Source organism: Coregonus lavaretus, assembly GCF_964263955.1.
Source record: "Coregonus lavaretus genome assembly, chromosome: 8".
NCBI lineage: Eukaryota > Metazoa > Chordata > Actinopteri > Salmoniformes > Salmonidae > Coregonus > Coregonus lavaretus.
This window is the reverse complement of record NC_139995.1, coordinates 49,710,195-49,726,365: the sequence shown is the minus strand read 5'-3', so window position 1 is coordinate 49,726,365 and position 16,171 is coordinate 49,710,195. Positions and strand designations below refer to the sequence as shown.

Sequence of the window (16,171 nt, the reverse complement as noted above, 5' to 3'; positions counted from 1 at the left end):
CTAAGGAGTGAAAACACAGAGAGAAGGCCAGGGAGTGAAAACAGAGAGAAGGAAGGCTAGGGAGTGAAAACACAGAGAGAGAGAAGGATAGGGAGTGAAAACACAGAGAGGGAAGGCTAGGGAGTGAAAGCACAGTGAGGGAAGGATGGGGAGTGAAAACACAGAGGGAGAAGGCTATGGTGTGAAAACACACAGAGAGAGAGAAGGTTAGGGAGTGAAAACAGAGAGAGAGAAGGATAGGGAGTGAAAACACAGAGAGAGAGAAGGCTAGGGAATTAAAACACAGAGAGAGAAGGCTAGGTAGTGAAAGCACAGAGAACGAAGGCTATGGAGTGAAAACACAGAGAGAGAAGGCCAGGGAGTAAAAACACGGAGAGGGAAGGCTAGGGAGTGAAAGCACAGTGAGGGAGAAGTCTGGGGAGTGAAAACACACAGAGAGAAGGCTATGGACTGAAAACACACAGAGAGAAGGATAGGGAGTGAAAACACAGAGAGAGAGAACGATAGGGAATTAAAAGACAGAGTGAGAGAAGGGAAGGGGGCGAAAATACATAGAGAGAAGGCAAGGGAGAGAAAACCGAGAGAGAAGGCTGGGGAGTGAAAACACAGAGAGGGAAGGCTAGGGAGTGAAAACACGGAGAGGGAAGGCTAGGGAGTGAAAGCACAGTGAGGGAGAAGGCTAGGGAGTGAAAGCACAGTGAGGGAGAAGGCTATGGAGTGAAAACACACAGAGAGAGAGAAGGCTACGGAGTGAAAACACAGAGAGAGAGAAGGATAGGGAGTGAAAACACAGAGAGAGAGAAGGCTAGGGAATTAAAACACAGAGAGAGAAGGCAATGGAGTGAAAACACAGAGAGGGAAGGTTAGGGAGTGAAAACACAGAGAAGGAAGGCTAGGGAGTGAAAGCACAGTGAGGGAGAAGGCTGGGGAGTGAAAACACAGAGAGAGAGAGAAGGCTAGGGAGTGAAAACAGAGAGAGAGAAGGATATGGAGTGAAAACACAGAGAGAGAGAAGGCTAGGGAATTAAAACACAGAGAGAGAAGGCTAGGGAGTGAAAACACAGAGTGAGAGAAGGCAAGGGAGTGAAAACACAGAGAGGGAAGGTTAGGGAGTGAAAACACGGAGCGAGAGAAGGGAAGGGGGTGAAAATACATAGAGAGAAGGCAAGGGAGAGAAAACAGAGAGAAGGCTATGGAATGAAAACACAGAGAGAGAAGGCTAGGGAGTGAACACACAGAGAGAGAGAGAAGGCTACGGAGTGAAAACATAGAGATAGAAGGCTATGGAGTGAAAACACGGAGAGAGAGAGAAGGGAAAGGAGTGAAATACATAGAGAGAGAAGGCTAGGGAGTGAAAACACAGAGAGGGAAGGTTAGGGAGTGAAAACACGGAGCGAGAGAAGGGAAGGGGGTGAAAATGCATAGAGAGAGAAGGCTATGGAGTGAAAACAGAGAGAGAGAGAAGGCTAGGGAATTAAAACACAGAGAGAGAAGGCTAGGAAGTGAAAGCACAGAGAGGGAGAAGGCTGGGGAGTGAAAACACAGAGAACGAAGGCTATGGAGTGAAAACACAGAGAGAGAGAATGGAAAGGAGTGAAATACATAGAGAGAGAAGGCTAGGGATTGAAAACAGAGAGAGAAGGCTATGGAGTGAAAACACACAGCGAGAAGGCTGGGGAGTGAAAACACAGAGAACGAAGGCTATGGGGTGAAAACACAGAGAGAGAGAAGGGAAAGGAGTGAAATACAAAGAGAGAGAGAAGGCTATGGAGTGAAAACAGAGAGAGAAGGCTATGGAGTGAAAACACAGTGAGAGAAGGCTAGGGAGTGAAAGCACAGTGAGGGAGAAGGCTGGGGAGTGAAAACACGGAGAGGGAAGGCTAGGGAGTGAAAGCACAGTGAGGGAGAAGGCTGGGGAGTGAAAACACAGAGAGAGAGAAGGCTGGGGAGTGAAAACACGGAGCGAGAAAAGGGAAGGGGGTGAAAATACATAGAGAGAAGGCAAGGGAGAGAAAACCGAGAGAGAAGGCTATGAAAAGAAAACACAGAGAGAGAGAAGGCTAGGGAGTGAAAACACAGAGAGAGAGAGAGAAGGCTACGGAGTGAAAACACAGAGAGAGAGAAGGATAGGGAGTGAAAACACAGAGAGAGAAGGCTATGGAGTGAAAACACAGAGAGAGAAGGCTGGGGAGTGAAAACACAGAGAGGGAAGGCTAGGGAGTGAAAACACGGAGAGGGAAGGCTAGGGAGTGAAAGCACAGTGAGGGAGAAGGCTATGGAGTGAAAGCACAGAGAGAGAGAAGGCTGGGGAGTGAAAACACAGAGAGGGAAGGCTAGGGAGTGAAAACACAGAGAGTGAAGGCTGTGGAGTGAAAACACAGAGAGAGAAGGCTAGGGAGTGAAAACACGGACAGAGAGAAGAATAGGGAGTGAAAACAGAGAGAGAAGGCTAGGGAGTGAAAACACGGAGATAGAGAAGGGAAAGGAGTGAAATACATAGAGAGAGAAGGCTAGGGGGTGAAAAAAGAGAGAGAAGGCTATGGAGAGAAAACAAACAGAGAGAAGGCTAGGGAGTGAAAACAGAGAGAGAGAGAAGGCTAGGGAGTGAAAACACAGAGAGAGAGAAGGCTACGGAGTGAAAACACACACAGAGACAGAAGGCTAGGGAATTAAAACACAGAGAGAGAAGGCTAAGGAGTGAAAACACAGAAAGGGAAGGCTAGGGAATTAAAACACAGAGAGAGAAGGCTAAGGAGTGAAAACACAGAGAGAGAGAAGGCTAGGGAATGAAAACACAGAGAGAGAGAGAAGGCCAGGGAGTGAAAACACAGAGGGAGAAGGCTGGGGAGAAATAAACACAGAGAGAGAGAAGGCTAGGGAGTGAAAACACGGAGAGAAAGATACGGGTATGGAGTGAAAACACAGAGAGAGAAGGCTAGGTAGTGAAAACACTGACAGAGAGAAGGCTAGGGAGTGAAAACAGAGAGAGAAGGCTAGGGAGTGAAAACACGGAGAGAGAAGGCTAGGGAGTGAAAACACGGAGAGAGAGGAAAGGAGTGAAAATACATAGAGAGAGAAGGCTAGGGAGTGAAAACAGAGAGAGAAGGCTAGGGAGTGAAAACACGGAGAGAAAGATACGGGTATGGAGTGAAAACACAGAGAGAGAAGGCTAGGTAGTGAAAACACTGACAGAGAGAAGGCTAGGGAGTGAAAACAGAGAGAGAAGGCTAGGGAGTGAAAACACGGAGAGAGAAGGCTAGGGAGTGAAAACACGGAGAGAGAGGAAAGGAGTGTAAATACATAGAGAGAGAAGGCTAGGGAGTGAAAACACAGAGTGAGAGAACGCTAGGGAGTGAAAACACAGAGAGGGAAGGTTAGGGAGTGAAAACACGGAGCGAGAGAAAGGAAGGGGGTGAAAATACATAGAGAGAGAAGGCTAGGGGTGAAAAAAGAGAGAGAAGGCTATGGAGTGAAAACACAGAGAGAGAAGGCTATGGAGTGAAAACACAGAGAGAGAAGGCTTTGGGGGGTGAAAACACAGAGAGAAGGCCAGGGAGTGTAAACAGAGAGAGGGAAGGCTAGGGAGTGAAAACACGGACAGAGAGAAGGCTAGGGAGTGAAAACAGAGAGAGAAGGCTAGGGAGTGAAAACACGGAGAGAGAGAAGGGAAAGGAGTGAAATACATAGAGAGAGAAGGCTAGGGGTGAAAAAAGAGAGAGAAGGCTATGGAGTGAAAACACAGAGAGGGAAGGCTAGGGAGTGAACGCACAGAGAGGGAGAAGGCTAGGGAGTGAAAGCACAGAGAGGGAGAAGGCTGGGAAGTGAAAACACAGAGAGAGAGAAGGCTAGGGAATGAAAACACAGAGAGAGAGAAGGCCAGGGAGTGAAAACACAGAGAGAGAGAAGGCTATGGAGTGAAAACACACAGAGAGAAGGCTAGGGAGTGAAAACATGGAGCGAGAGAAAGGAAGGGGGTGAAAATACATAGAGAAAGAAGGCAAGGGAGAGAAAACAGAGAGAGAAGGCTATGGAGTGAAAACACAGAGAGAGAAGGCTTTGGGGGGTGAAAACACAGAGAGAAGGCCAGGGAGTGTAAACAGAGAGATGGAAGGCTAGGGAGTGAAAACACGGACAGAGAGAAGGCTAGGGAGTGAAAACAGAGAGAGAAGGCTAGGGAGTGAAAACACGGAGAGAGAGAAGGGAAAGGAGTGAAATACATAGAGAGAGAAGGCTAGGGGTGAAAAAAGAGAGAGAAGGCTATGGAGTGAAAACACAGAGAGGGAAGGCTAGGGAGTTAAAGCACAGAGCGGGAGAAGGCTAGGGAGTGAAAGCACAGAGAGGGAGAAGGCTGGGAAGTGAAAACACAGAGAGAGAAGGCTAGGGAGTGAAAACACGGAGCGAGAGAAGGGAAGGGGGTGAAAATACATAGAGAGAGAAGGCTAGGGAGTGAAAACACAGAGATAGAAGGCTAGGGAGTGAAAACACGGACAGAGAGAAGGCTAGGGAATTAAAACACAGAGAGAAGGCTAGGGAGTGAAAACACAGAGAGGGAAGGTTAGGGAGTGAAAACACAGAGAGAGAGAAAGCTAGGGAGTGAAAACACACACAGAGAGAGAAGGCTAGGGAATTAAAACACAGAGAGAGAAGGATAAGGAGTGAAAACACAGAGAGGGAAGGCTAGGGAGTGAAAAAACAGAGAGAGAGGAGGGAAAGGAGTGAAATACATAGAGAGAGAAGGCTAGGGAGTGAAAACACAGAGAGGGAAGGTTAGGGAGTGAAAACACGGAGCAAGAGAAGGGAAGGGGGTGAAAATACATACAGAGAGAAGGCTACGGAGTAAAAACAGAGAGAGGGAAGGCTAGGGAATTAAAACACAGAGAGAGAAGGCTAAGGAGTGAAAACACAGAGAGAAGGCCAGGGAGTGAAAACAGAGAGAAGGAAGGCTAGGGAGTGAAAAAACAGAGAGAGAGAAGGATAGGGAGTGAAAACACAGAGAGGGAAGGCTAGGGAGTGAAAGCACAGTGAGGGAAGGATGGGGAGTGAAAACACAGAGGGAGAAGGCTATGGTGTGAAAACACACAGAGAGAGAGAAGGTTAGGGAGTGAAAACAGAGAGAGAGAAGGATAGGGAGTGAAAACACAGAGAGAGAGAAGGCTAGGGAATTAAAACACAGAGCGAGAAGGCTAGGTAGTGAAAGCACAGAGAACGAAGGCTATGGAGTGAAAACACAGAGAGAGAAGGCCAGGGAGTAAAAACACGGAGAGGGAAGGGTAGGGAGTGAAAGCACAGTGAGGGAGAAGTCTGGGGAGTGAAAACACACAGAGAGAAGGCTATGGACTGAAAACACACAGAGAGAAGGATAGGGAGTGAAAACACAGAGAGAGAGAACGATAGGGAATTAAAAGACAGAGTGAGAGAAGGGAAGGGGGCGAAAATACATAGAGAGAAGGCAAGGGAGAGAAAACCGAGAGAGAAGGCTGGGGAGTGAAAACACAGAGAGGGAGGTTTAGGGAGTGAAAGCACAGTGAGGGAGAAGGCTGGGGAGTGAAAACACAGAGAGAGAATGCTATGGAGTGAAAACACAGAGAGAGAGAAGGCTGGGGAGTGAAAACACAGAGAGGGAAGGATAGGGAGTGAAAGCACAGAGAGGGAGAAGGCTGGGGAGAGAAAACACAGAGAGAGAGAAGGCCAGGAAGTGAAAACAAAGAGGGAGAGAAGGGAAGGGGGTGAAAATACATAGAGAGAAGGCAAGGGAGAGAAAACAGAGAGAAGGCTATGGAATGAAAACACAGAGAGAGAAGGCTAGGGAGTGAACACACAGAGAGAGATAGAAGGCTATGGAGTGAAAACACGGAGAGAGAGAGAAGGGAAAGGAGTGAAATACATAGAGAGAGAAGGCTAGGGATTGAAAACAGAGAGAGAAGGCTATGGAGTGAAAACACAGAGTGAGAGAAGGCTAGGGAGTGAAAACACAGAGTGAGAGAAGGCTAGGGAGTGAAAACACAGAGAGGGAAGGTTAGGGAGTGAAAACACGGAGCGAGAGAAGGGAAGGGGGTGAAAATGCATAGAGAGAGAAGGCTATGGAGTGAAAACAGAGAGAGAAGGCTATGGAGTGAAAACACAGTGAGAGAGAAGGCTAGGGAATTAAAACACAGAGAGAGAAGGCTAGGAAGTGAAAGCACAGAGAGGGAGAAGGCTGGGGAGTGAAAACACAGAGAACGAAGGCTATGGAGTGAAAACACAGAGAGAGAGAAGGGAAAGGAGTGAAATACATAGAGAGAGAAGGCTAGGGATTGAAAACAGAGAGAGAAGGCTATGGAGTGAAAACACACAGCGAGAAGGCTGGGGAGTGAAAACACAGAGAACGAAGGCTATGGGGTGAAAACACAGAGAGAGAGAAGGGAAAGGAGTGAAATACAAAGAGAGAGAGAAGGCTATGGAGTGAAAACAGAGAGAGAAGGCTATGGAGTGAAAACACAGTGAGAGAAGGCTAGGGAGTGAAAGCACAGTGAGGGAGAAGGCTGGGGAGTGAAAACACGGAGAGGGAAGGCTAGGGAGTGAAAGCACAGTGAGGGAGAAGGCTGGGGAGTGAAAACACAGAGAGAGAGAAGGCTGGGGAGTGAAAACACGGAGCGAGAAAAGGGAAGGGGGTGAAAATACATAGAGAGAAGGCAAGGGAGAGAAAACCGAGAGAGAAGGCTATGAAAAGAAAACACAGAGAGAGAGAAGGCTAGGGAGTGAAAACACAGAGAGAGAGAGAGAAGGCTACGGAGTGAAAACACAGAGAGAGAGAAGGATAAGGAGTGAAAACACAGAGAGAGAAGGCTATGGAGTGAAAACACAGAGAGAGAAGGCTGGGGAGTGAAAACACAGAGAGGGAAGGCTAGGGAGTGAAAACACGGAGAGGGAAGGCTAGGGAGTGAAAGCACAGTGAGGGAGAAGGCTATGGAGTGAAAGCACAGAGAGAGAGAAGGCTGGGGAGTGAAAACACAGAGAGGGAAGGCTAGGGAGTGAAAACACAGAGAGAGAGAAGGCTAGGGAGTGAAAACACGGACAGAGAGAAGGCTAGGGAATGAAAACACAGAGAGTGAAGGCTGTGGAGTGAAAACACAGAGAGAGAAGGCTAGGGAGTGAAAACACAGACAGAGAGAAGAATAGGGAGTGAAAACAGAGAGAGAAGGCTAGGGAGTGAAAACACGGAGAGAGAGAAGGGAAAGGAGTGAAATACATAGAGAGAGAAGGCTAGGGGGTGAAAAAAGAGAGAGAAGGCTATGGAGAGAAAACAAACAGAGAGAAGGCTAGGGAGTGAAAACAGAGAGAGAGAGAGAAGGCTAGGGAGTGAAAACACAGAGAGAGAGAAGGCTACGGAGTGAAAACACACACAGAGAGAGAAGGCTAAGTAGTGAAAACACAGAAAGGGAAGGCTAGGGAATTAAAACACAGAGAGAGAAGGCTAAGGAGTGAAAACACAGAGAGAGAGAAGGCTAGGGAATGAAAACACAGAGAGAGAGAGAAGGCCAGGGAGTGAAAACACAGAGGGAGAAGGCTGGGGAGAAATAAACACAGAGAGAGAGAAGGCTAGGGAGTGAAAACAGAGAGAGAAGGCTAGGGAGTGAAAACACGGAGAGAGAAGGCTAGGGAGTGAAAACACGGAGAGAGAGGAAAGGAGTGAAAATACATAGAGAGAGAAGGCTAGGGAGTGAAAACAGAGAGAGAAGGCTAGGGAGTGAAAACACGGAGAGAAAGATACGGGTATGGAGTGAAAACACAGAGAGAGAAGGCTAGGTAGTGAAAACACGGAGAGAGAAGGCTAGGGAGTGAAAACACGGAGAGAGAGGAAAGGAGTGAAAATACATAGAGAGAGAAGGCTAGGGAGTGAAAACACAGAGTGAGAGAACGCTAGGGAGTGAAAACACAGAGAGGGAAGGTTAGGGAGTGAAAACACGGAGCGAGAGAAAGGAAGGGGGTGAAAATACATAGAGAGAGAAGGCAAGGGAGAGAAACCAGAGAGAGAAGGATAGGGAGTGAAAACAAAGAGAGAGAAGGCCAGGGAGTAAAAACACAGAGAGAGAGAAGGCTAGGGAGTGAAAACACAGAGAGGGAAGGGAATGAAAACACAGAGAGAGAGAAGGCTAGGGAGTGAAAACAGAGAGAGAGAAGGCCAGGGAGTACAAACACAGAGAGGGAAGGCTAGGGAGTGAAAGCAGAGTGAGGGAGAAGGCTGGGGAGTGAAAACACACAGAGAGGGAAGGCTAGGGAGTGAAAGCACAGTGAGGGAAGGCTGGGGAGTGAAAGCACAGTGAGGGAAGGCTGGGGAGTGAAAGCACAGAGAGAGAGAAGGCTGGGGAGTGAAAACACAGAGAGGGGAGGTTAGGGAAAGGGAAGCAGGTGAAAATACATAGAGAGAAGGCAAGGGAGATCAAAACCGAGAGAGAAGGCTATGGAGTGAAAACACAGTGAGACAGAAGGCTAGGGAGTGAAAACACACAGAGAGAGAGAAGGCTGGGGAGTGAAAACACAGAGAGGGAAGGTTAGGGAGTGAAAACACGGAGAGGGAAGGCTAGGGAGTGAAAGCACAGTGAGGGAGAAGGCTGGGGAGTGAAAACAGAGAGAGAGAAGGATAGGGGGTGAAAACACAGAGAGAGAGACGGCTAGGGAATTAAAACACAGAGAGGGAGAAGGCTGGGGAGTGAAAGCACAGAGAGGGAGAAGGCTGGGGAGTGAAAACACAGAGAAAGGCGGCTATGGAGTGAAAACACAGAGAGAGAAGGCTGGGGAGTGAAAACACAGAGAGAGAAGGGCAGGGAGTAAAAACACAGTGAGAGGGAGGTCTAGGGAGTGAAAGCACAGTGAGGGAGAAGGCTGGGGAGGGAAAACACACAGAGAAAAGGCTATGGAGTGAAAACACATAGAGAGAAGGCTGGGGAGTGAAAACACAGAGAGAAGGCTATGGAGTGAAAACACAGAGAGAGAGAAGGCTAGGGAGTGAAAACACAGAGAGAGAGAGAAGGCTACGGAGTGAAAACAGAGAGAGAGAAGGATAGGGGGTGAAAACACAGAGAGAGACGGCTAGGGAATTAAAACACAGAGAGAAAAGGCTAGGGAGTGAAAGCACAGAGAGGGAGAAGGCTGGGGAGAGAAAACACAGAGAGAGAGAAGGCTAGGGAATTAAAACACAGAGAAGGCTATGGAGTGAAAACACAGAAAGAGAAGGCTGGGGAGTGAAAACAGAGAGAGAGAAGGCTGGGGAGTGAAAACACAGAGAGAGAAGGCTGGGGAGTGAAAACACAGAGAGAGAAGGCTGGGGAGTGAAAAAACAGAGAGAGAGAAGGCTAGGGAATTAAAACACAGAGAGAGAAGGCTAGGGAGTGAAAACACAGAGAGAGAAGGCTGGGGAGTGAAAACACAGAGAGAGAAGGCTAGGGAGTGAAAACAGAGTGAGAAGGGTAGGGAGTGAAAGCACAGAGAGGGAAGGCAAGGGAGTGAAAACACGGAGAGGGAAGGCTAGGGAGTGAAAGCACAGTGAGGGAGAAGGCTGGGGAGTGAAAACACAGAGAGAGAAGGCTATGGAGTGAAAACACAGAGAGAGAGATGGATAGGGAGTGAAAACACAGAGAGAGAGAATGATAGGGAATTAAAACACAGAGAGGGAAGGCTAGGGAGTGAAAGCACAGTGAGGGAGAAGGGAAGGGGGCGAAAACAGAGAGAGAAGGTTATGGAGTGCAAACACAGAGAGAGAAGGCTAGGGAGTGAAAACACAGATAGAGAAGGCCAGCGAGTGAAAACACAGAGAGAGAAGGCTAGGGAGTGAAAACACTGACAGAGAAGGCTAGCGAGTGAAAGCACAGAGAGGGAGAAGGCTGGGGAGTGAAAACACACAGAGAGAAGGTTAGGGAGTGAAAACACGGAGCGAGAGAAGGGAAGGGGTTGAAAATACATAGAGAGAAGGCAAGGGAGAGAAAACAGAGAGAGAAGGCTATGGAGTGAAAACACAGAGAGAGAAGGCTAGGGAGTGAAAAAACTGAGAGAGAAGGCTAGGGAGTGAAAACAGAGAGAGAAAACTAGGCAGTGAAAACAGAGAGAGAAGGCTAGGGAGTGAAAACAGAGTGAGAAGGGTAGGGATTGAAAACACGGATAGAGAGAAGTCTAGGGAGTGAAAGCACAGAGGGAAGACTAGGGAGTGAAAACACAAAGAGAGAAGGCAAGGGAGTGAAAACACAGAGAGAGAGAGAAGGGAAAGGAGTGAAAAAACAGAGAGGGGAGGCTAGGGAGTGAAAACAGAGAGAGAAGGCTATGGAGTGAAAACACAGAGAGAGAAGGCTAGGGAGTGAAAACACAGAGTGAGAGAAGGCTAGGGAGTGAAAACAGAGCGAGAAGGGTAGGGAGTGAAAACACAGAGAGGGAGAAGGCTGGGGAGTGAAAACACAGAGCGAGAGAAGGCTAGGGAGTGAAAACACAGAGAGAGAAGGCTGGGGAGTGAAAACACAGAGAGAAGGGTAGGGAGTGAAAACAGAGCGAGAAGGGTAGGAAGTGAAAACACAGAGAGATAAGGCTAGGGAGTGAAAACAGAGAGAGAAGGCTAGGTAGTGAAAACAGAGAGAGAAGGCTAGGGAGTGAACACAGAGAGAGAAGGCTAGGGAGTGAAAACAAAGAGAGAAGGCTAGGGCGTGAAAACACGGAGAGAGAGAAAAGGCTAGGGAGTGAAAATACGGACAGAGAAAAGGCTAGAGAATGAAAACACGGATAGAGAGAATGCTAGGGCGTGAAAACATGGAGAGAAAGAAAAGGGTAGGGAGTAAAAACACAGAGAGAGAAGGCAAGGGAGTGAAAACACAGCGAGAGAAGGCTAGGGAGTGAAAACACAGAGAGAGATGGCTAGGGAGTGAAAACACTGAGAGAGAGAAAAGGCTAGGGAGTGAAAACACAGAGAGGGAAGGCTAGGGAGTGAAAACACAGAGAGGGAAGGCTAGGGAGTGAAAACACAGACAGAGAGAAGGCTAGGGAGTGAAAACACAGAGAGATATGGCTAGGGAGTGAAAACAGAGAGAGGGAAGGCTAGGGAAAGAAAAAAATGGACAGAGAAGGCTAGGGAAAGAAAAGAACGGAGAGAGAAGGCTAGGGAGTGAAAACACAGAGAGGAAAGGCTAGGGAGTGAAAACACAGAGAGGAAAGGCTAGGGAGTGAAAACACAGAGAGAGAAGGCTAGGGAGTGGAAACACAGAGAGAGAAAAGGCTAGGGAGTGAAAACAGAGAGAGAAGGCTAGGGAGTGAAAACACACAGAGAGAGAGAAGGCTAAGGAGTGAAAACACAGAGAGGGAAGGCTAGGGAGTGATCACAGAGAGAGAAGGCTAGGGAGTGGAAACACAGAGAGAGAGAAGGCTAGGGAGTGAAAACACAAGAGACACAACATCCCCGTCGGTGAGAGACATGATGTGGTAAACCACACACACACCCAAACACACACACCCACACACTTAAATCTAATGAATGAGCGAGGTTCGTTCATGGAGGAAGAGAACACGGTGACCGTAGAAAACAGCTTAGATGAGAGACAGAGGGAGAGAAAGAGAGGGAGAGAAAGAAATAATGATTGAGAGAGAAAGGGGGAAAAACTGTAGAAAAAGACATGACGCAGGCTGTGAGGGCCGTGCCTCTCTGTGTGTTCACGCCATTATGAGCGGATGTGTTAATGGTCTCTTGTTAACTACTGGGAGACAGTGGTCTGAAAGGTCTGCAGGGGGTCAAGAGAAACCTCTGGGGATTCTGAGTAAAACAGCATGTGGGATTCACACACACACACACACACACACACACACACGTACACAGGAAGCAGTCACTAATGGCAACTAACACCAATACATGTGTGAGATCTGTGAGATCTCCTTCATCCCCTCTCTGTGAGATCATTCTTCATCCCCTCTCTGTGAGATCTACTTCATCCCCTCTCTGTGAGATCTCCTTCATCTCCTCTCTGTGAGATCATCCTTCATCCCCTCTCTGTGAGATCTACTTCATCCCCTCTCTGTGAGATCATTCTTCATCCCCTCTCTGTGAGATCTCCTTCATCCCCTCTGTGAGATCTCCTTCATCCCCTCTCTGTGAGATCTACTTCATCCCCTCTCTGTGAGATCATTCTTCATCCCCTCTCTGTGAGATCATTCTTCATCCCCTCTCTGTGAGATCTCCTTCATCCCCTCTCTGTGAGATCTCCTTCATCCCCTCTCTGTGAGATCTATTTCATCCCCTCTCTGTGAGATCTACTTCATCCCCCCTCTGTGTGTCCGCTTTACCCTTTGATTCTTAATTTCTCACCTTTTGCAAATTTTTCTGTCTGTCTGTCTCTCTGTGTGTGTGTGTGTGCGTGCGTAACGGAGGTAAGAATGTGCCGTAAGCTCACTCCACAGCTAGCTTAAAATGTTGCAAATGGTGCTATCGTATTGGATCCTTTCCTATAGTACAACTATCGGTATGTTGTCAAGGAGGGCGGTCACGTGTGTTTGCGATCAGAGGACCACTGGTTTTGAGCCCAGTAAGGGGACAGGAACAGTGGAGGAGGCGGAGCTGTTAGGAGGCGGAGCTGCACACTGATGTCGGTTTCACTTGTGTGCGTGGTTTACCTGGAGAGTGGCTGAAGGAGTCAGATGAGGCATCAGACAGAGAGTGGAGAGAAGCAGCTCTGCTTGCACTGCGTGTCACTGGGCCTTCACGGACCGGAGGCTAAAGGAAAACACACACGTAATATAATATATATAATAATATATGCCATTTACAGATGTAGGATCTTAATTTGATCACTCTTTTGTTGCTGAGAATTTTCCTGCACAGCGGAAATGCAAACTTGTAGTGCATTTGAGTTCTAAAAAGGCTTCTGAAGTTTGTAATTTCTACTTTGAAATATCAGACTTGATTTGCCCTTACGAAAAATGTATCAATCCCTACGAAAATGTATATGAACTATAATTCACATTTCTTGTTACAGCAGGATTACTTTCCTGCTGTAGCAAACTGGCTTAAATTAAGATCCTACAGCTGTAGCATAGATGTTTACATATGGGTGGCCCAGGGAATCAAACCCACAATCCTGGTGTTGCAAGTGCCATGCTATACCAACTGAGCCATACAGGACCACGTGTACTCAATATAGTGTACATCATGACCATCGGACAATTAAATGCAGCGCTTTGCACTTCGGAAGGAGTGTCACACCAGGGTCTATCACCATTAGGAACAACTGTATGTAGCTTCCTCCTGTAGGTGTAGGTGTGGGGAACCATTCATGTCTGAATCTTACTGTTGTTTGTTTACTGCTGTGTTTGCTTTGTGGTTTGTGCATGTAATGTGTGAGGTGTGCTAAGATGTTCCTGTTCTAGGACAATAAACTTCAATCTAACTTTATGTACAGTGTGTACTTTCATTTCAAGGTCAGTTATTCCACTGGACAGAGGGCACACACGTTAGTTCACAACTCAATCCAGTCTAAATCTAAACTAGACGTTGAACTGACGCCTGTGCCCAGTGGGATTGAGTGGAGTATGTTAGAGTGGAGACTGGTGTTAGAGTGGAGACTGGTGTTAAAGAGTGGAGACTGGCGTTAAAGAGTGGAGACTGGCGTTAAAGAGTGGAGACTGGCGTTAAAGAGTGGAGGCTGGCGTTACGGAGTGGAGGCTGGCGTTACGGAGTGGAGGCTGGCGTTACGGAGTGAATACTGGTGTAAAGGAGGGGAGACTGGTGTTACAAATTGGAGGTTGGTGTAATGGAGTGGAAACGTGTGTTAGACTGGTGTTATAGAATGGAGACTGGTGTAACGGAGTGGACACTTGTGTTAGACTGGTGTTATAGAGTGGACACGGACCCTGAAGCGGTTGAAGTCGGAGTAGGAGTCGTCGTAGGTCTTGTGGTGTGCCTCCACCAGCGTGGCGATGACCTGGCTCTGCTCCTCGCTCAGCCGGGGTCGCTGAGCCTCCCGCTGCGCCTCCCTCTGCGCCTCCTCATCCTTCCTCCGCTGGATCAGATCCTTCTTCCTCTGCACCTCCTCATCTGTCAGAATGACTGGGAGGTAGAGAGAGAGAGAGAGGTTTAGAAAGAGAGTGAGGAAGAGGGGGATTGAGCGGGAAGAGATCAGAGGTCAAAGAAAGAGAGAGAAAGAAAAAGATCAGGGTTAGAAAAAGGAATAGAAAGAGAGAGAGTGTGAGAAATGGGTTAAAGAAAGAGAGAATGTGTTATTGAATGAGCAGAAAGAAGGCTTAAGGGGATTAAAAGAGGGAGGAGAGCCAAATAAAAAAGTGGTGCGACAGAGAAATGCAGATACCACACCATTACTATTTGAGACTGAAATGATTGGGACATAGGCAAAATAGAGATGTTAATGCTGATGCTGTGTGTGTGTTTGAACTAGCATATGTAAGTGTGTGTGTGTGTGTTTGAGAAAGTGAGCGTATTTAAGTTGTATGTGTGCGTGAGTGTGAGCCAGCGTGTGTTCTACAACATGACAAGGCTGTGCAGCGAACACATTGTGCTGTTGTCAACACAACGCATTGTCTCCGCTCCGTTCCGCCTGTTGTTCCAGCCACTGAATTAGCTCACACTCCGCTCCACACTACAACGTATTGTTGTCATAGCAGCAGCAGCATAAGTGCATTCCACTGGCTCCTATTCATGTACAGTGTTGGGAGCGCTGTGAATTACAGTGTTGGGAGCACTGTGAATTCACTCTCCGGGAATTCACAGTTAAATCTCAGAGGGAGAACAATATCCGGAAGCTGCCCCTGCTTCACCCGCCTGGACAATATCCGGAAGCTGCCCCTGCTTCACCCGCCTGGACAATATCCGGAAGCTGCCCCTGCTTCACCCGCCTGGACAATATCCGGATTTCACGGGGAAAACAAAAGAACGACCAAACCTTCTATTTACAGACTCTGACAACAGAGTCCATTTGAAGCGTAGCGAAAACATCAGCAGGTGTCTAAAGTTCAAAAGGGAGCATAATGTACAGGCTCTTCCAGAACGCTCTAGTACTCCTGGTGGATGTTATAAACATTCTTATGAGGGAAATGACCTAGAATGACATGACCGGGTCCAAATGCTACTATTGGTAAATATGGTGTGTGCCTTGCTCTCTACAGGCGCCACAGTTGGTCTTACATTTTACATTTTAGTCATTTAGCAGACGCTCTTATCCAGAGCGACTTACAGTTAGTGAGTGCATACATTTTCATACTGGTCCCCCGTGGGAATCGAACCCACAACCCTGGCGTTGCAAGCGCCATGCTCTACCAACTGAGCTACACGGGACTATGAGATCCGCAGGGTCGAACTAATAATTGGTTAGGTTTCCTCGCCGTTTAGTTTTTACTCAAACCACACGCGGGCAGGATTAGACTCCCCGCGGGCCGGATTGGACCCTCCCGCAGGCCGGATGTTTGACCCCTGGGTTAGATAGAGCTGTGATAAGAGTCCTGTTTCGATGTGGGTCATTTGTTCAAAGGTCAGTGGGTTTTTTCTGTGTGTGTGTGTGTAATTGTGTGCACACTCATGTGTGCGTGTTTGTGTGGGTGTTTGTTATTGGCAGGCTAATTTGTGTTTTAAAGCTGACACATACTGACTTCTAATAACAAAACATTGAAATGTTCCTCCATGAGAGTTGATGAATCTCCTGTTATTATCAGTGTCATTACACCCCATCAAGAGTTGCCTAACAGCAGACTGATAGAAGGTAATTTCTCTCTTTAGTGCTCTCTTTGCTCTTTTCAACACACACATCTTCATGGTTCAAAACATCATTCATATTTCAAGAGATCATTCAGCCACTCATGGGAGGAAAATGAGTGTATTTCTTATTAAAAACAGTTGCCTAACAATGGGATGAAAGTACATTTCTCCCTGTAGTGCTCTTCAGAGTAAAATTATATTTTCCTTTGTGTGTGCCTGTGTGTGTGTGTGTGATATCATTTTTATGTGTGATTTTACACCTTAGGAGGACAACACTGCATGATTCAATTCCTCTAATCCAGTGTTTCTTAATCCTGGTCCTTGATCCAAGGGGTCTACACACCAGATTAGCACTACACACCTGATTCCACTAGTCAAAGGTTTAATGCTGAGTTGATTGTTTGAATTAGTCGTGTAGTGCTAGGGCAAAAAATAAAACGTGCACCCCTTTGGGTCCCCAGG

The 16,171-nt window shown here is 47.5% G+C and overlaps 1 protein-coding gene across 1 annotated transcript in view; it reads right to left on the bottom strand.

Moving 5' to 3' along the window:
* The window catches only part of LOC311133507 (vitamin D3 receptor B-like), a 120,965-nt gene that overhangs the window by 27,931 nt on the left and 76,863 nt on the right, over positions 1-16,171 (bottom strand). Inside the window, exons 5-6 of the mRNA XM_084167013.1 lie at positions 13,854-14,050; positions 12,619-12,718 (exon numbers count right to left, since the gene is read on the bottom strand). Coding sequence (XP_084023139.1) covers positions 12,619-12,718; positions 13,854-14,050 — 297 coding nt within the window. The remainder of the gene's footprint in view (positions 1-12,618; positions 12,719-13,853; positions 14,051-16,171) is intronic.